Genomic DNA, 21066 nt, shown 5'->3' with positions numbered 1-21066 from the left:
ACGATGTGGGTGGGGAGACTCCAAGAGTGAGCAACCCCCTATACACTTATGCTATGTATAAGGTATACAAGTCAGTGGGCGCCCAGACTCTGGGCGGCCGGGCAAGGCACAGACGCCTATACCCCAACAGAAAGTTTTCTTATTGTTGAGTGCTGGTTGTCAAGACTACTTTCATACACCAACACCTAATCACCTTCCTCAATAGCTTTAGGTCTGAGCCTATGCCTCTTATCAAATCTGTCTTTATTCTTTAACCTTGCATCTTTTAATCGTGCTATTGAAATCTCAATATCTTGAGACCTTCTTTCTAGCTGTTGTATGTGCAAAGCAAGAAGGTATTCCCTACTCATTCCATATTCCCAAGGCAATAAATTCCATGTGGTAATTACATCCTCGATTAAAATTATAGGTTTCTGACCATACATCAACTCAAAAGGCATATAACCAGTAACTGAGCTATAAGTTGTACAATCAGTCCATAAAGCATAAGGCAATAACCTAGGCCACTCTCCCATTTTACCTTTGCAGGCCTTAGCCATAGCTTTAAATATAGGAGGATTCCCACACTCTGATTTACCATTTCCCCTAGGATTATATGGAGTAGTAGTGAGAGCAAGTTTAATGCCCAACCTAGAGAAAAAATTCTTTGTTTTGTCGGCATGCAACTCTCCCCTGTTTGCTGTTATTTTCCCAACACAGCCATGACAGGTAATTACATCATTCAAGAGGAACTTACATACCCCTTCTATGATTTTTGTTCTTAGAGCACGGCCTTCAACTTGGTTGATTAAATCTTTCCGTGCAAGCACTATGTATCTCATTTTCCATAAGCCTAATGGCATTGTAACCAGATCTACTACCCACTTATAGTGCATAGCCAATGGGTAAGTAGGGTGCAACCCATCACGATGATGTACATTTGAATACATTTGACAGGTTTTAGAAGACTCCACAAAGTGAGATACATCTTTATACATACCTTTCCACCAATACCTCTCTTCCATTTTAGTAAAGGTGGCCCATACACCTCTATGTCCAGCATAAAGACTCTCATGAAAATTTTTCATAAGCTCATTTTGAGAGTCCTTATCATTCATGACTCTCAACGGTATTCCATTTCTTTGTTTTGAACGCTTCCATAAGTACCCATCTTTCAAAAAGTATCCATAGGCCTTTCTCCATATTCTTTTGAACTCTGATCAGTCCACCCTTCTTGCCTTGTCAAAGTGCTCAGATAGCGTCCAATGAGCAACCAGTCACCTTGATATAGGTCCTCTGTAAATGACTCAAGTATATTTGATAGGCAAACATGATCACCCTTGGCATGAGAGATACTATAGAGCTGTGTGCCTACATCATCGCCCTCGACAACCATGTCTTCTTCATTTTCATACCTTGCTCTTGAAAGCATACCTGCAACTGAATTATCTTTCCCTACAATATGCTTAAATTCTGGATTCAAGAACTTATGTAGGCAATCCATCTCAACATAGCAATGTCAGGAATTGAGTAGCTTGTGATCATTCCAAGAAGGGGTAGACAATTAGTCTCCACAATTACATTTGCTCCTATAATAGTCCAAATCTGTTGCTCCAAATCTCACCACATATCGCTTGCCGTCATCATCATCTTGCCCAATCGCCCATCCAATTCTTGTGGGGCTAGTATCCACTGTCACAATTACATATCTTCCGCATTTATAGTTTTCTTTCCTCAAAGTTGGAGACATAAGTAGCAACTTCTTTAATTTTCTCATGGCATGGGTATGCATTTCTTCCCATTGAAACTTTTGATTCTTTCTCAAAAGTTGATACAAAGGTTATGCCACATGCACATAATGTGGAATCCAGATAACATAGATCACACATGCAGCCAAGAACCTTTGAACCTCAGTTACATTAATACATGTCTCTTTGATTCTTTGAATCACATCAATCTTTGTTGGACAAGGCCTTCTATAATATGGCCTGCACATAAGTCCCACTATAAGAACTTCTCTCACACCAAACACTGACTTCTGGCCAGACAAGGTAAGATTCACCTCTTCCAACCTTGACAAGATATTGTCACGATCATTGATATGGTTTGGCACATACTTGCAGCACCCAGGCCTTGAGTCCAGAGCCACATCTATATCACTTACATCACATCCTTTGATTGGCACATTATCAAGGAAAGGCATTGTAGTTTGCGGTATGAAGTCACGTAGGACTTTGTTCATACCATTCATCATATGTGCAACTGAGTTAGTTGCTCCCTGAGGTAAGGTGCACATCCTTAGTAGACCCAAAGGTGTCCTCATGGTAGTCAGATCCCTGCTTTCCATTGCTATTTGAAATTGATCATACTCTGAGTACAAATCTCCCATAGAATATATTTCCCTTCCTGCAAATGCCTCTGTAAATTCATCTACAATTGGCCATGTTCCCACATTTCTAATTGTAACCTTGTTGACAGATTGCATATCTTGGATAAATCGTTAAGAACCATTTTTCTTTGGAACTGTGAACCACTTGTTTGAATATGGAGCACAAAAAGGCCCCAAAATACCCATCTTGATCTTTTCATTAAGCGACTCAATGAGTTTTGGCAAATGGGCCTTTGGAACCAGAACAGGCCTCAAGTTCCAAGGTATATGAGGGATAGTGAAGATCACCATAGGAGAAACAATGGATGGATCAACACGCCCTATCTCATGCGGCTCAAATGCAAAGGCCTTTCCATGTTTGGAAAGCATTTCTTCAAAGCATACTCTTTCAACATCTATCAAACTGCCCTTGCAACCAATATTTAACTCCATCAAAGTATCATGTGTAAAATTATGTCCAATCTTGCTTGCCTCATGAAGGCTAGGTTGCAAAGAAGCTTGATCCATCTTATCCGTACAGTCTTTTGGTAGAGGTAATGCCACTGGTTTCACTTTCTTTGCCACAGACTTGTACTTGGTCTCCACTCGTACATCAACACCTTGAGCATTTTTGAAATCCTTAATGACTTTGTACATTTCTATTGAGCATACTTTCACAACCTCACTTCCCATATACAAATTGCAATCCACTAAAGACTCCAAATCTTGCATAGTATCCACAAACAAACACTCATCAAACACACCTACAATGCATTCATCATATTCTAGCAAACCATTCATCTTCAAACCTCTTTGTACACTATTTACATGTTGTCATTCACCCCGCTTTAAGTCCTCACACTTTGTAAAAGCAATAGATCCATAGTCTGTTAATCCTTAGAAAATGTTTCATTTGCATATACATCATGCAAGAACTTTCTCTTCTTGAACCACTGCAATCCCTCTCGACAATGGTACTTGGCCAAAACCCCTCATATCTCTGTAGTCCTTGAATTCTTTGTTTGTCTTTGGTAAGGGCTGCTCTCTAAGACTTTCACAGCTCCTTTCATGGTCCACACAAACAGTAAGGAACTGTATTGCACACTTCCCATCCCTAGACATCTCCTGTATAAAGAAGTTATGGTCATCTTTCACATCCCCTATAGTCACCTTTACATTTGGACAAGCTCCGTACAGCTCCCCTGATGAGTGGTTTGCTACACGAATCATCCAACCATGATTTATATCAATTGGCCATTTTCCTTTTTGATAAAGACTCTTTGATATAAGGTTAATTTCTGACCCATGATCTATCAACGCAATGTATGGCTCTTCTAAATCTCCCACTTTTACCAGGGTCTCAGTAGTTGCTCTTGCCCAGTGACTCTTCAAGTAGTAACTCTTGTGAGTGGTCTTGACTTCATCTTCATCATCCAAGAAGTGAACGTGTTTCACTCCTCCCCTAGACTTGTAGCATCCAGCAATAGTTTGATCACCTTGCTCACCATAGACCTGTACTCCTTGTGCATTTAAAGTCTCTTCGTCACCTTGTACATGGATAGATTCATTAAGAGACTGCCACTTCCTCTTTGATTATTATATCAATTATATCTTCATGAAACTCCCTCTTTGCTATTTGAAGGACATCACCCAAGGTAAATTCCACCTTACTGTTCAAAATTCTTTCTTCCAAAACCTTTTTGAGATCAGTTGTTGCCTCTATATCAGATTGGATTTTATAGGCGGGACCCTTTGCTTTGGATTTTGTTGCTTCCTTCTTCTTTTCTTTAGAGGCTTCTTGCATAGGCACTTTGGGGACAGGCATCTGTTGTGGGGAAGGTGATCTAGGAGGCACTGTGTCATTTCTGCCTCCACTCCTCATCGCCCTTTTTGGAGGCCCTTCATCCCCATTCTAACGCTTACATTTCTCTTCAACAATGGCCTCATTGGCTTGATATTTGGCAATGTACGCATGCACCGATAAAGAATCTACAAGGTCGTTCCAACCTGTTTCTAGCCAAATGCAGTCTCCAGCTTCATGTAAAACCTCTATAGTCATTTTACCCTTCATAGCACACTCTATAGCGCATGGCCATAGCTCTCCAATACCATTAGATTCCTCTTCTCCAACCTTGACTGATCCCTTTTTCTTAATAGGATCCACCTTCAACCCATAGGCGGCTACCTCAACCATTGAGATGGCATGGCTAGTAGCAATGTCCTCAACTACCTTCTTCATCCCGCCTTTTCCAAAGTTTGTCGCCAAGAGCTTACCTCTTTCACTCAAGTGAATCTTACCATCTTTAAAGAAAACAAGCTCCTTCATCAAGACATCTTTGAAACTTTCACAATCCCTCCTCACATTGTCAATACTATCACACCATATGCATCTATTTACTAAACCTTCTCTGCTTTGAGGTCGTTGCCCTATAGGTTGACCCAATGGTTGCCCCTTTTCTTCTAGCTTTGTAAGCTTTAACTTTAGCTCTTACATTCCCTTGACAATATCATCTAGAATGGACTTGTCACTCTTTGGAACCACAGTAACAGGCTTTATGAAGGAACTCTTGTGGGTTGAGTAGGGTTAACTATCATCTTGTCTCTCCGTCGTTGTCGCTTGGCTAGTAGTGAAATTGCATCTTCAACTTCATTCCAATGAGTCTTTAAGCCATGTTCTGCATCCTTATCCTCAAGTAGTAACTTTAACTTCTCTTGAATCTCTTTACATGATGCCTGCAAAAAGAGCTCTGTCTTCTCTGAGTTTGGTGTTACCTTTTTAGTCCTTGACAATTGATCATATCGGTGTTCAAATTCCCTTAGCAATTCGGTAGGCAAAAGCCCCTCTTTTGGCCGAACTACCCACTCTAAAAAAATCCTCTTTGTTACCCTTTCAGATTCCTGCATGAAATAATCTTCTTTTAAGGCTAATTTGAATGCTTCCCAAGTTGCCCCATGCTCATTTCTAATTCCCCTTACATCCTCTCTGATCTTGGGAACCACAGCAAGTTCAAAACTTAGCACCATGTCTTCTTCGGGCACTCGATGAAGCTCCATCTCCTTTACATATCCACAAAGATACTTTGTTACATCTTTACCTTTAAATTGGTCTATTTCACCACATATTGAAGCACTTTGGTTGAGGAAAGCTCCCTCCTTTTTGCAGCTTGCTGCTGCTGCATAAACACTACAAAAGCTTGAAACATTTACATTGTGACTGGATCAAACCAAACCCCCTGTTGCTCTTGTTGCTCCATAGCTTTAAAGCTTTGATTTGAGACTCTCAATGAATATTTTGAACTCTCACACTAGCCTACTTCGCGTTGGGTTCACCAAAAATGTGTCAAGAAGTACGTAGTAGTGCAACTAGGAAAGCGTCGGGCCTCTGACTGTGAGGATTCATAGAAAAATCAAGCAAGGTGTAGATGATTTGAAGCCAAAACACACTCAAATAGAACAAAAATCCAGCCATGAAAGCTTCAGTTTGAAAAAGAACCAATACTAACTCAAAATTCTTGTGTGTGAAGATTAGGTGTAGCCTTGCTCCCAATTGCACAGATGCAGTGCTCATTCGGCCTGTTAAAAATCCTAAATTGACGCTTTAATTTCTCATCGTGAACATTTCATGGAAGCTTTAGTAATTCACTGGAGAAGCCCAAGTAGTTATCTGATGAGGGGAAACCCTAATTGGAGGCCTCACAGCCTCAACCATGTAGTGGAAGCAGCATGGGACTGCACTAGCACCCTGTGTTGGAATAGATGTATCTCCTTGCTTATCTGCCCAAATGAGCTCATTCTTGGCTCTAAAACTTTCCCCTAAGCTTGAAAAATGACGGCACTGTCATTGATGTAGCTTTTTGAGCCATATTTTTCTATTTTTGGGCTATTTGTTGCCTTTTTTGCCCAAAAATGTCCCTTTTTGTCCGTAAAAAGCCGAAACGAGCTGGGTACAATACCTAAATTTGTGGGAAAATACATTGGGCTAAAATTTCATGTTGAACCAGCACTTTGGACACGTCTTTTACGCCCGCATATAAACCTTACTATTTCTGGCCAAGATCGTTAGCATTGAACTTTGTAGGCATAATGAGCGTGCCACTTCAAAACACTTGACATTTGTACATTCCTAAAGCCAATTAGGCATGCTTTAATGTGTTAAAACATGCAACGGTGCCACGTCCCTGGCCTCGCCTGGTCGACATGGTATGTATACGCCTGCAACCATGGCATCCGTTTTCGTATATATCACACTATGTACATTGTAGCATTTGGTCCCACACATCAAAAACATTAAGAGTGAGGTAGATATTTTTACTTTCACATTATGCACATGCCACGGAATGATAGCGGCTCCAAAAGAGACGCTGCCTTTAGGGAATGCTCGACCTCCTCTGCTAGTCTCTTGTCTCGCTCCTGAATCTCTCAGAGTCGATGGGCTTGCATCTCTTAAACATTGTTTAGTCTGTTGGAGACATCCCCATTGCTCTCAAACACTATCATCATACAGCCCATCTAACTACCCATTAAGACCTTCGTATTGAACAACAACGTCATTCTCATTAGTGTATTGTGCAAGCAACTGCCAAAGGAACCAATGCCCATGGGACATGCCCCCTACACAACAAATATTTGTCAAAGGATTTAATAATAGAAAAAAGGAAAAGTATACTTGGAACCAATGAAAGATGGACCATACCTCACATTGGTGTCCCATCCTCCTCATCATCCTCTTGCAGTGAAGCGTACCAAGCATCGTGTGATGGAATGTCAATGGCCTCCAAGTCTGCTCTTTTCTCATAGCTGACACCAAAAACATGCGCACGGTTCTACTTTTTGTCTTGCACATAGATGTCTTACACGCAACCACATTCAAGTGATCTTCTTGCGAGCCAACAGATGATGCCATATCATGCACCATTCCATAACTATCTGACAAACAAACAACCACAATACCACCAGTCATGGCATATTGCTCATATTGTGGAAGAAAAAGTGGACATTTCATGAAGATTGTTCAAGAAATCCAAACAACAGGGACACATCAACTACCAAGCAAATCATGGAGAAAATTGGAAATGTGAATCCCGATTTATCATCGAAGGTTAAAAAGAGTGTAAGGTTTGCAAATGATTCTTCATCCACCACCACAAGTGTGCAATCATTCAAGAGTCTAAGGGACACATCAAACAGAATGATATTAGCATTGTATGGTACACATAATTCATATGCACACTATGTGGACCAAAAAGGGAAACTGTACAAGAAGGATCAACCAGTGTTTGAACGGCCCACATCCCAGCTCATAGAAGTGCATCCAGTGATAGATCAGAAAGGATGCTTCATTTCAGAGGAAAGAATCTATTTTTATACCCCTTCCTCTCTAGAGATGAAGGATATTACTCGAGTGAACCCAAAAATCTGTTCAGAGCCAAACTCTCCTCCATCGAAAATCAAGCTTCAATGTTGTGACCAAACGAGCATATACTTTGACCAAAACAATCATAGATATAGACTAGAGTCTAAGATCTATGATGACTTGGGTCCTGAAACCACATAAGCTCATATCATAGGAGACCCATGGGATAGACAATATAAGGGCAAAGATAATGCTATCTATAGCTTGACTTGGGGAATAATTTGTCTTGTTTCACGGAGATACATAGGAAACTATGCAGAAGGTCTACAGATGCCGAACATCAACAATGTTACCCAAAGTGTGCCTTCACAATCCCAAAAGGTGAGACTAGACCAAAGCCAAATAGTTTTCAGCTCTCACAATCAAGCATGCTATAATGATCACCCTAGGAAGGGGGTAGCTGCAAATCCATCAGTCTCAGCTCTAGTACCAGAAAATGCTACACCAGTTAGAAGCCCAAGAACTTCTAGCCAGCATACCCCTTCAAAGCAAAAACCATTGAAAGATCATATGGTTGCTGGAAGTTTCCCACTGACCCAGATCCCATCAAAATCTGCAAAAAAATGCTTCTACAAAGATCATCAAGGGCAAAAGTTTCAGCTGATCTCTACAAGTCAAAGTCAAAAGCTGACAAATCCAATAGTGTTCAAGCAATTGCATGTGACCAAGCTCACCCATGCATATCGAGATGCAAATGGCAATTATTATCAGCAGATTCATGACCTTGATTATCAGCACATTGATGACCTTGTACAAGCCCCTACGGATGTTAAACTTGGAGTCAAAGAGTATCTAAAGATGATGCAAAGCCTCAGGTTACCAGAACAAGTGAAAGACGGGTCAAAATCAACGGAAAAAGCTCAAAAAGCTACACAAAGGTCACCACCAAAATCTTCTCTGAAGAGACAAATTATGCCAGAAAGTACGGTGGATCTTCTAAGATCAAAAGTTACTCAAATGCACGCAGACAGTGCTCAACAGTTGCAAGAAAAAGGTGTAGTATCACAGTCATATGAGTCAACATCAAAAGGAAGCAGGTGATCAAGACAAAGCCAATGTAGAAAAAGATCAACCCAAGGACACTACTACAACAAAATCAATCAATACACAAAGAAATCCTAAGAAGATCAAGTGCAACATCACTAGTGAAAACGAAGAAAAGTTGTCCAATTAAGTAAAGCTAGATTTTCAGCTAGACAAGAACCTCATGTCTTTTTGCACTTGGAAAAAATGTGGCCAGCCACAGCTAGAAGATGCTCCTAAATTTGTGAGCATATCTAGAGACAAATGAGCAGAATGTTGGGGAATCATCTCCACCACCATTCAAAAAGGTCCACAGATAATCATAGCTCAATTTCATGTGGTAACAGCAAAAGAAGTACCAGATAACATCATAGTGCGAATGCCAATGGCATAGAAGGTGTTAGAGATACGAAGTTCAAACATGACAAAGTCATCACAGACAACAAAGAATGAAGACCAAGATGCTCACCCTCGGACGACAACACAGAGTCCTCAAGTGTAATGGAATTGGCCTATTAACTTGAGAGTAGCGAAAATTCATTAGGAAGAGAATGGGGTCTAGGAGGGCCTCTTTATTTGGCAGTTTAAGGAAGTTAAACCTTTAGTATTAAGAAAGCAAGCAAAGGACGGCTTTTGAATTCGAACAGGCAAAACGGCTAGTTTATTTGAATTCAAATTTTCCTAAAGTTGGATCAACAATGGCCAAGGCATGTTTTGTTATTTTTTTGGACGGTGCATCTGTTTTAAAGAATTCCTTCTTATAATTTCTTTTGAAACTTCAAAGGAAGCATTCTATCCTTCTCGACGATGATCTTTTTCAATGCAAGTGTGTACTTTTCTTGCATGTATTGTATTATAATTAAATACATGTTGTGAGATGCAAAATCTGGCACAATCTATTGTAAAAAAACATAGTGGCACTCACAGGATGCAGTAGTTGAGACATTAGAGCCACATGCACATTATACCATGCTTTTCACCCTACCCTCTTGTCAATGTCTTCTTGCATCCAACTATAGACCACGCACGGCAATTTCTCCATTACTGCCTCCTTCAAAGAAAGCCCCATCGCCTGCACCATCCATAACATATCAGTGCAGGATGTTGCAACGTATCTCGTCTCATTTCAATCTACATTGGATTGAGAATAATAGAATGACAATATTATTTGTTTTTGAAGGAAACACTTGAATCAAAACATCCTAAAGGTTCTTATTTGTTTATACGCATCACTATGCTCAGCATGTCAGCCTCATTTGAAGCGTCTACCACCACAAGCTTGACACGACCCTTGGATGCAAATCAATATCTTTCTTGTAGGCCACACTTGCAATCATAGGAAAGATCATGTAGAAATTCATCCCAAAACGTGCATTCAGATTAACTACAGAGAGAAACTCACTTTGTTTAAGAACTTCCATCCAAGCGGCCAACCTATGGTTCCCATCCCACGTATATAACATTTTTCCACAAAGGTCACCCCAACATGTATCTTTGATTTTTGCCTCAAACTCTTCATTCACCATTCGCCACAATGGATCCCATGTTTTCATGATAGCGTCGTCAACATCGATGCTAGGATAGCTCGGTGCATCGATAGAGCATATGAAGCATCCCTTGGGCTCAAAAATATCCCTCCAACAAAAAGGTATCTGTTAGTGGCTGGAGATGCTTGGAATCCCAACTTACCTGTCTTGCTTTCTCTAGTTTAAGCAGTCGGCATAGAGAAACCCATGGCAACGGAGTCTCATGCTCTATCTGCAATAACCAAATTATGTCCAAAAACTCAATTTGCATAAGTCACAGCTTAATTTCAATATAAAGGATTACAATCACCTTTAAATTTTTAAGATGCTTGGACAACATATTCTGTCGTACAGTGACATCCTTGTTAATGGGAAACTCCCCCCGGCATTTTCCCCTGTTGTCATGTAAGCCTCCATCTCTCGATCATCGATATCCTCATCCGAGCTGATAGTGTCTCTCCCTTCCTGCACTTTTTTCTTTCACTTTGTAGCCTTTTTAGATTTTTCCACAGACAAAACAGTTGGAGATGGGACAACACTAACTAGCTGGCTACTAGTATAGTGTTCGACAGTAGCAGATGTTGACATTTGTGTTGGTTTAATCCCTGCAGTTTGGTGACCTGATATTTAACAAAATGTAGAGCAAAGATCATTCAACAAGTTAACCCATTGCAGATGTACACAAAACACTATTCACTCAGAGGATATCACTGACTAGCCATTAGTGAAATGAAACCAGAAATTAGCAAATCAATTATAGGCCATGCAACAAAACTATCCTTTGTCTTCTTCAAAGTAGTCATCTCCTCATTTCTAGAAGGAACATGAGGCAGGGGAGCATCCTTCCCTTCATATATCTCCACCATAGCAATAGACAAGCATCCAGCTGGCAATCTGCTTCCATGAAGCTTGGCCAAATTTGAAGTCTTATCTATTTTCCCAACGCAAGTTTTAGCTTCTCCATTATTGTAAATAAATTCAATGTATGAACCAGCATTGGTTTTCTTGGCCATCTTCCACTTTAGACGTTAATGCAAAGATAGGAAACTCTACAGAATCAACCAAAACCAATTACCATCATTCTACTTATAAACATTATAACACTCTACTATTTTATTATTATGTCAATAGAGAACAATCGGGACAAGGAGAGAGAGGTTTGTGACAAGATAGAGGGGGATACTGAGACATTCATTGATAAAGTGTGTATACATGTCTTGCTACCTTGTTCATAGCCGCTTTATACCTGCTCGGATGACTCAAGAATCTCCTAGGTCATACCTCTTAATGCCCCACATACTCTAAATCTCATCTATTGTCTCTTTATAAATTCACTCGCTCTCTCCCCCTCTTTCACCCTCCTCTATTCCTTCTCTCTCTCTCTCTCTCTCTCTCTCTCTCTCTCTCTCTCTCTCTCTCTCTCTCTCTCTCTCTCTCTCTCTCTCTCTCTCTCTCTCTCTATCTATCTATCTATCTATCTATCTATCTATCTATCTATCTTGAGCGAGTTAGATAGAGAGTGAGAGAGAGAGAGAGAACAAAACTCACTGAGGAGGGTGCAAGAGTGGGAAAGAGATGGTTTCAAGGACATTATTACTTAATAATCAAGTGCACTTTTGACACCTTCTCTTGCTACTCCCAATATATCTATGATGAACCGCTAGATATATGCAATTTCCCCTTTCTATCTCAATCATCTCTCTTATTATCTATATACTAGTTTCTAGATTTCTATACCTTCTCTCTCTCTCTCTTTCTCTCACTTTCTCTCTATCTCCCTCAAGGTCAACAAGATAGGTGAGTGCTAGCGCTCACCTGTTTTGTTGACCTTGAGGGAGATAGAGAGAGAGAGAGAGAGAGAGAGAGATAAGCACCGGTGATAAAGGCAATAAGATTATACTCACAAATCCATTTATCAATAGTTTCAAACTGGTGATAAGGCCCCATATACTCTGAATTAAGATTCCTTTGTGCATCTATAATTCCCTGTCCCGCCCTCCCTCTTTCACCCTCTTATCTAACTTTGATCTCTCTCTCACTTTCCCTCTACCTCCCTTAAGGTCACCATGTGTGGTGAGTGCTAGCGCATTTACCCTACAAGATGGTTATCTTCTTTATGGCAATAGACTATGCGTTACTGACTCACTATGTCAGAAAGGAATGTATGAATCTCATGCTCCTCCTTATGCGGGGCATAGATCAGGGATTCAGTCTACCCTAAAGGGATAGAAACATATTTCTATTGGCCTGCCATGAAAGCAAACATACAAGAGTATGTTTCAAAATGTGTGGTATGCCAAAAGACGAAGTTTGATAGAGGGAAGCAACCTGGATTGCTTCAATCTTTTCCAATTCCTAATTCACCCTGGAAGAGCATATCCATGGATTTTATTTTTAGATTGCCCAAGTCTATCCATGGGAATACAAGAATATGGACGATAGTAGATAGGTTTAGCAAACAAGCACATTTCATACCTGTCAAAAAGACTATCAAAGCCCATCAAATGGCAACCCTCTTTATATCACAAATCTTCAAGTTCCATGGCTTGCCAATGTCCATAGTGTCGGATAGAGATCCTAGAATGACCAGTAATTTTTGGAAGGGTCTCTTTGAGAATTTAGGTACAAGGCTAAACTTGTCTTTGGCCTATCATCCCCAAACGGATGGCCAAAGTGAAATAGCTAACCTAACAATTCTTGATCTACTAAAAGCTTATGTCACAGAAGTAGATCAAAAGTCCCAATGGGAGAAGTACTTACCCTTAGTGGAGTATGCTTACAATAACATTGTACATACTTCCATGAGAAAAGGACCTTTTGAGGTGATAGAGGGAAGATTAAAAATCTCCTTGCTACTCAAGGTACATGGGAAGATCTTCGCTGCATATGTATATAGCCGAGACCTGCAAGAATCTTTCCAAAAGATTAAGGATGCTATATCCATGTCTCAGCAAAGGCAAAAGGCTATTGCTGCACAGAAGAGCCCTAGCCTTTAAACAAAATAATTGGGTCTTGCTCAAGTTTCCCAAGGCTCCATTAAGGCACACAACGAGCAAGAATCCTACAGTACACCAAAAGTACTATGCTAAGTTTGCAAAGAGGTACTATAGTCCCTTTCAGATTCTTAGGCCAATCAATGAGATGGCCTATCAACTCAAGTTGCCCAACCATTGGCTCATGCACAATGCTTTCCACGTGAGCCTATTAAAGCCTTACAAAGGAGAGCCACCTCAAGAAGCAATCATTGAAGACCCACAGAAGATCGAGGACCAAGAAGAGGTGCTACAGTCGAGTCCATTCTCTGACACAAAGACAAGGTATTACGAGGCGGTAAGACTATCCGCCGACACCTTATCAAGTTTAAAAATTATCCTTTTGAAGATGCTAGATGGATGCAAGGCATACAACTAGAGAATAACCTAAACCTTGTCAATGCTTACAATGATTCCCTAGAGTACTCAAATGTAAACATATATAAATGAACAAAGTTTCTGCTTATAAGACTCTCTTTTTCTTTATTGTGTGCACATATTAATGAGTATGCACGCTTAGGATCATGTTTGTGGAGATAATGTCTCCCGAACACCAAGTAGAGCTTGTCACTCTACTATGAAATATTGATACGGACTAATGTGCAGACATGCTTGCAGCAGCTAACGCTCTCAAGCACCAAATGAACTAGTCATCCATTCTGGGACGATGTCATAGGGTAAAATAGGGATCCTCTATCCGCTAGCCAACGCACTAATGCTACGCTTTATCTTCTCTACCTCATACCCGGGGGTTCACTATATTTAACACCACTATATCACATGCGTTCAGGCTCTTTTTCTAAAATCCCTATTCTATGAATTTTCTAGGAAATATAATGAACCCTTTTCTTTTAAATTCTGTAAATTTTTTTGAGATTTGTAAAAAATATATCCTTATGTAAATTTATTTGTGTAAGTTTTAAGGGATTTAAATACCCTTCTGTTGAACTCACGTGATAGGTTACATACTATGTAAGGTGAACCCCCCGGGACCTCATAATTGAGGATGACTATGATTTCAAGAGAGAGATAATGTCATAAAAACTAATATCTAATACTCCCAAATGATTTTCTCATGTTAAATGATCATTTAATATGGGGAAGTACCAGGGGAGTAAAAGCTAGAATATTGTAAGGTTGCCAGACCAATCTATGTCAGGGATCCAAAGTAGAGAAAATAGGGATCCAAAGGGGGACAACCTGCAAAAGAGAAATGTGCTTCAATGGGGCCTAAAAAACCTAAGGTTCAGCTCCGTTAAGACTTCCATAGGCTAAGGTTCCAAAAATTAACTCTTTTATCCAATGGCCAAAGCAAGGGGAAAATTGGATGGTCATGGGAAGACTAAAAAGTCTTCCCACATCCCTAGGAAGGAGGGGGCGAGCCCTTATTGTAGGAGATGAGAGAGAAAAACACACACACACACACTCCAAGGCTCCCCCTTTACACAAAGGGAATACTGAACACACGACAGGCTCCTAGGCCAGTTGCCCCCAACCTCCCCTCAAATCCTATTGGATAGCCATAGAGGTGGACCAATGAGAATTAGGCTAGGTTAAAATAAGTATAATCAATATTAAAGTGCTTGATAAAAGAACCAATAGAAATTAAGCTCCCTAGAAGACTATTGGACAATCTACCAAGGGATCCAATAAGCATTTAGCAATCCAATGGCTTGCCTGATTCCTATTGGCCAGAAGACTAAGAGGTCCAATGAGAGTTTAATTGAATTATTTAATTACCTAAATCTCTCACAAAAGGGAAAAGCGGGACATGCACGTGTCACAAGGCTAGCAATTATGCTTCTAAATTGTCATTAGCTAAGCTTTGCAGGAGCTAATAGGATGCCAGCATGAGAAAATAACACGAGGGGTCGACCAAGATGAGAGAGAAGGCTGCATTTTACTCTAACTCATTGCTACACACACACACACACACACACACACACAACTCATGTGTGCAAGAAGAACTCCATATCCTTCTCCGAGCATTGAGAAGTAGAGGCCTACACCAACAACTCTTGGCTATGGAATACAAATCCAACCAAGAGCCAAGCTTCAATGGCATGCTCATCTCCTCTACCATGCTAATTACTAAGATAAGCTATGCTATTGGAGTGATTATGTGAGGAGAATACTTCTTTCTCGTAAGAGACCTCTTCTTCCTCTCAATCTATCCTCATTCCCTGCTAGCTCTCACCATTTTTGAAGGTGTGTGAGGTCTTGGGACTAAGGCTAGGGACACTATTTGTGTTTTTCAAGCATAATTTGGTGCATGAAGCTTCCATCTTCATTGCAACAACGAGTTTTTTCAAGGAACACAAGAATTGTATTGTACAAAAGTCTCCTTTGATGTGAGAAGCTATAATACAAAGCCTTTATGGAGGGGGGACTGCCGGCTCCATGTAAATCCGGTCCTCAACTGTTGTCAATTGTTCTATTTCTCTCTCTTTTCAAGTATTGTCAGCTAGGTGTAAATTGCTAGGTTGCTTTCTCAAATTAAGTACTCTCTCTATGCTCATTAGGAACTTGTTCTTAATGAAATGCTCGTTATGTTATCAATTTCCGCTACACACAAGTTAATAGTGCATTAAATGTTACAAGAAGCACCTACACCAAACATGAAAGAAGTACAAAATCTTTGAATCTAACATTTCTAATGTGTGTGTGTGTGTGTGTGTGTGTGTGTGTGTGTGTGTGTGTGTTTAAGACAATGGGGGAGGAGGGGAGGAATTGTGTAGAAGCTTACCTCTTGTGTTCCTTTAGCATTAGAGTCTTCTTGCGGTCCTCTTGTGTAGAGCCCTATTGTGGTCCACCCTCTCCTCTCCAATGATCGTCGAGTGATGAAGCGCTCCACCAAAGATTGATTGTGTGTGTGTGTGTGTGTGTGTGTGTGTGTGTGTGTGTGTGTGTGTGTGTGTGTGTGTGTGAAGGAGAAAAAGTAAGTGAGAGAGAGAGAGAGAGAGAGGTGAGCTTTGAGAGGAAGAGAAGAGATAAAGGTGTGAGCTTTGAGAGGGAGAGAAAGAGAGAATATGGTTGCAGATGCGATGGCGGTAGGAGTAGAAGAGCAAGGTATGCTGCAAAAAACGCGGCATACCGTGGTTTCTTCCTTTTTGAAATTTATGACGTAATATATGCAATATTATGCACAGTAATATACAAGGTAATATTTAATTTACAAAATAAATCCTTCCCGCTCTCCTCTCTTCCCTTTGGCCACCCCATTTTGCTCTCTCTCTCTCTCTCTCTCTCTCTCTCTCTCTCTCTCTCTCTCTCTCTCTCTCTCTCTCTCTCTCTCTATAAAACGCGATAAAGGGCTGTGGTAAACGCTTTGAAGTTTTTATAGTGTATAGCTATCGGTATATAGCGATGTTCATAGCGACGGCATGAGTTTTGAGCATCGCACAATCAGTGTCGCTAAACTTGAGCACCTCTTGTAGTGTCTCTCTCTACAAGATGCAATTGATGTACTATTGCATTTGGCTCAACACAATCATTTCTAGTTTTGATCTATTTCATACAAAAAAGACCTGGGATAGCATGAATGAAAGTCATTCTAGTGTAGCTAGTATAGTTTTTATCAAAATTATTAATTTATTAAACCAATTATCTAGTAGCTACTAACAATATTTAATCAAAATCTTCAAATTTATATCTATATGGAATAGTTTATATGGAGTTTAGATGTCACAAACGAGAACCCAGTCTTTTTTTGTTTGCTATTTTTAGTACTTCATCATCATGACCAAAATCTTTCTTAGTGAGAACTTTTATGTACTATTGACATACTCCACGGCTCCTCATGAATATAAAAGCTCATTTAAGGAACCAAATAAATAAGTAAATAAATAAATAATAAACAAAGAAAGAAATTAAATGAACCAAATAAATAAGTAAATAAATAAATAATAAACAAAGAAAGAAAGAAAGAAATAAAGAAAGAAAGAAAGAAAGAAATAAAGAAAGAAAGAAATAAATATATATTGTCAGTATTGAGCATGGCAATATAAACTTTGATCATAGGTTAGCAGAATGGAAAAAACCTAACTTTTTTGTATCTATTTCCAAGTCCCCTCCAAAAAATGGTGAACCTAAAAGAATGAGAAGTTTAGATCACCAATTCATACAACTTCATCCTTGTATACTAAGCAATATGGGATATCAAGCGTCGCACTCAAGGAAAAATCTTTCTGTGTTATGGAATCCACCTATGCAAAGCAAATTCCCTTTAGATTTCATTAAAGCCAAAAAAAAAAAATCATGAAAATGCAAGATTTGATTAAAAAACAAAATTGAAAATTCCTTGTAATTAGATCATAGCTCTTAATTTGAACATTTGGTTCTCCATAAACATGAAAACATGTTGAGAATTACTAATGCTAAACCTCACAAATAAAAAAATTTATGATGAAAAAGGTGACAATCTTAGAAAAACCCAAAGAACAGGACACATTGTCTCATAAATCAAGTTTGTGGATACATAGCACTAAAAAAAACATATTTTAAAACTCCTCAAATAATGCAAGCAAAATGATCACCTAAGAGAATATAAACACTCGGTAACAAATTTGTGAGGAAGTAACTTACAAGAATACTAATTAGTTGTAAATTATATTAACACAAGCTCTTCAATGATCGTAGAGGCAGGATGGTCAGGATCTAATGCAATGCGCATGAAAAGGTCGGACATTCGGAAGGTACCAAGCTTAAAGACATTGCCATCGTTGACGTCATGGATGTCTGTGTCTGCTTGAAGACAACATTGACGTTGAAGAAGACGGTACCAAGCTTGAAGACACCATCGCCGAAGCTGAAAGTACCAAGCTTGAAGGCAACACCGTCGACGACGACGTTGTCGTCGATGAACTATGAGAGTGGGACGATCTACTGCGACGGGACTGCTAGAAAGGAAGGAGAAAACCAAGCAAGCTTGGAAGCTTTCTCCGTCCCTAATTCTCACCAAATCGCCACCGATGTCCAGGCGCCCATGTAGCATGTAGGAGCCAGAGAGAGCGTTGCCTTGGAGAAGGTGTGGCGTGTCTGAGGTCTGAAGATGAGATTCATGTGCAGTAATTGCTGATCTGCGCCGTGGGCGTTCTTGATTTGCATGAGATCGTGATATACTTGCCGCAGGTCAGCTTCTGAAGATGCATCGTTTTGGAAGGGGAGTGGAAGATCCTCTTGGTGCTGCAATAGAGTAAACTTCACTGCTACACACATGAGCTTGCCTCGAAGCTCCAGCTTCCCGTCCTCTTCGCGCACCCTGAAGTTAATGCACTCTCCTTCTTCCAAATTGGGATTCAGCTCCACCTCCAGCTGCCTCCACAAGACGGGAACCCATGCACCCATGAGTGCTTCATGTACTGCCGGTCACACAATTCAAGGCTCACATTTACGCAAAATGCAGCCAACGCCAGGCCCGGCTCCGGTTGGATCCTTCGGAAGAACTCCATTGTCCAGGCCTCCATGCCAGGCAGGTCATCCTTGGGCACCACAAAGTCGTGCACCTCTGCTAGCCCCAGAATGCTGTTGATCCGATCTCCCACATGCTTGCTGTCTCGCAAACTGCACTGATGCAGCGCTGCGCGGAAATAGACAGGGTTGGTCGGATAGGTGTCGAACATTATGAACGACAGAAGTACAAGGAGACTGTCGACACAGTGATACCACTTGTCGATCCGCGCTGAGGAGAGAGAGCTGATGTGCAGTCTCTCGGCCTCTAGCCGCAAAGCTTCTAAAGCTTTCTGAAGCCTGTTGAGGTTTTGATACAAGGTGTCTTCCGAGATTACATCTACCTTAGAAGACTCCTCCTTGTAGTAAAGCCCTATCTTGCCCTCAAATTCCTGTACCTTCTCTTCAAACTCCTCTGGCTTGCGGCACTCCCCGGGGCTAAAACTGATCAAATTAGGGCCGCCACCAGCTGCAGCTGAAGTGCACACGCGCACACAGTATCTCCTGCCTCTAGATAAGGCTGCTTCCTGCACAGTCCATACCCTTGTATGCCAACGGCTGGTAAGCTCATATGCTGATAATCCACAGGGTGCAATGGGTGCCATAGGGCGGCCCACGTAGTGCACAAAGACAATGGTCTCTATAGCCGCAAAATAGATCCATCCCATGCATTGGATGGTTGCATCCACTTCCTCTTTGTCGTGCTGTGCTATGCACACTCCATCATGCCAGGCATACTTAACCCCCGCCTCTCTGACGATGCCGCACATTCTCAAGATGTCATTCACCACCCTGTTACGCTGATCCATGGCTGCCCCTGGCGTCTGGTGCGAACAGGGCAACCCGCAGCAGCGTGGAGGCACGTCCCGCTCACTACAGAACTTTGCGGTGCAGCGGCAGTCAAAAACCTCGTACACCTCCATGCCATAGGTGTGGGAAATGGCAACATATGCCCTGCCGGGACGTAATTGTTGCTCCCAAAAATCCACGAGCACCACCTCCCCGGACGAGCACGTTGCGTGAATGTCAATCAATCGGAGCCATTCCGGTGCCTGCAGCTGCTCTTCCTCCAGATAAGAATCCCTTATTTCATCATCAATCGTTGAGCTCCTGTCCACCCCACTAGCTTCGTTATCATGATCACTCGAGCTGCTCATCAGGTATCGTGTGCAGCTTCTCTCAAACAAAACAAATGTCAAGCGGAAGACGCGCGCGCGAGCACAGCTAGTTGCTTAATGGAAGGACCATAGCATCTTTCCAATCCACGTAAAGTAAAGTAAAGTTAGAAATGAAGCAACCTTTCTTGTATCATCGCGTGCTGGCTCGAATGGAGACCTTTTGATAGGATTGCTTTTACATATTTACTCTATGCCGTGGCTACGCAAGCTTTAAGAAGAAAATTTATTGGAATATGGCATAAGCTTTGCACCTTAATACCACTCCAAAACACAGTGCTTTATAATGTGTTGGGGAAAAATCATTTTCCCAAGCATACAAAATTCCTTTCCTTGAATTTGCCAAGACGAGATTTCAAAAAAATTGGTTATTTTTCCGATATTTTACTCTATGTCAGGGCGGAATTTTTCCTTTTCATCTTGCCCTCAACCGGCATTTTCGAAATTGAAAACGGCATGATATTAAGCTGAGACACATTTTTCCCAAACAGTGGAGCCTTTATTGAAACAACACTTGTACAACTTTTATCATCAAATTACACTACGAGATTCTACTTGCTCGGATATTTCCTCTTCCTAAATGTCGAGTAAAATTAATTTCATAAACATACAAAATTCCCTTTAAGATAGATTCAAAGAGGAAATTTTGCAAAATAACCGGCATTTTTGCAATTTCTTAAATTTTCCAAGCGGATTTTCTCCTTCTCCCCCTCTTTTCATGTACCGGCTGATTTGGTTTTTCAACTGGCTCAAGGCTAAGCTGAGGCACACTTTTCCCGAACATTGCGAGTCTTCCTTCAATCCTTGAATCCCAGCCCTAACTCTGAATACCTGTGAACATTGGATACCCTTTGTTGAATCCTTCTTTGACTTTCCCAAGCATTAAATGCCCTTTAGTTCTCTTGCTCCGAGTTTTATCGATCAATTCTTCCCTTAATGCCTCCGATGGGCTCCTCTTTCTCTTCTAGTTCCCTAATTGGCTTGGATACCCTCAACTAGCTCAAGTTGGTTGCCTGCGTCCATTGAATCCTTCAACTCTCAATTTGCCTCATGTATCTAAGGTGTTCCCTCCTCAACTCCCTTCTTTATGATTTCCAATTTT

At 40.8% G+C, this 21066-nt stretch overlaps 1 protein-coding gene and 1 long non-coding RNA gene across 2 annotated transcripts; both read right to left on the bottom strand.

Moving 5' to 3' along the window:
- Window positions 1-9334: 9334 nt before the first annotated feature.
- Window positions 9335-16560, bottom strand: LOC147455553 (uncharacterized). Its single transcript, XR_015188486.1, has 4 exons — window positions 16088-16560; window positions 10620-10929; window positions 10186-10541; window positions 9335-9855 (listed from the first exon to the last, which is right to left on the bottom strand). It is a non-coding gene; the product is annotated as an uncharacterized LOC147455553 (long non-coding RNA).
- Window positions 16561-18337: 1777 nt separating this feature from the next.
- On the bottom strand, window positions 18338-20032 carry LOC147455552 (uncharacterized). Its single transcript, XM_086514310.1, has one exon. The coding sequence runs from the start codon at window positions 19944-19946 to the stop codon at window positions 18639-18641; it is 1308 nt and encodes a 435-aa protein (XP_086370436.1). The 5' UTR covers window positions 19947-20032; the 3' UTR covers window positions 18338-18638.
- Between the last annotated feature and the right edge of the window lie 1034 nt (window positions 20033-21066).

This window comes from Adiantum capillus-veneris, chromosome 6, assembly GCF_014529385.1.
Source record: "Adiantum capillus-veneris isolate H3 chromosome 6, ASM1452938v2, whole genome shotgun sequence".
NCBI lineage: Eukaryota > Viridiplantae > Streptophyta > Polypodiopsida > Polypodiales > Pteridaceae > Adiantum > Adiantum capillus-veneris.
Note: the sequence above shows the minus strand (reverse complement) of the source record. Positions and strands in the feature narration are given on the sequence as shown.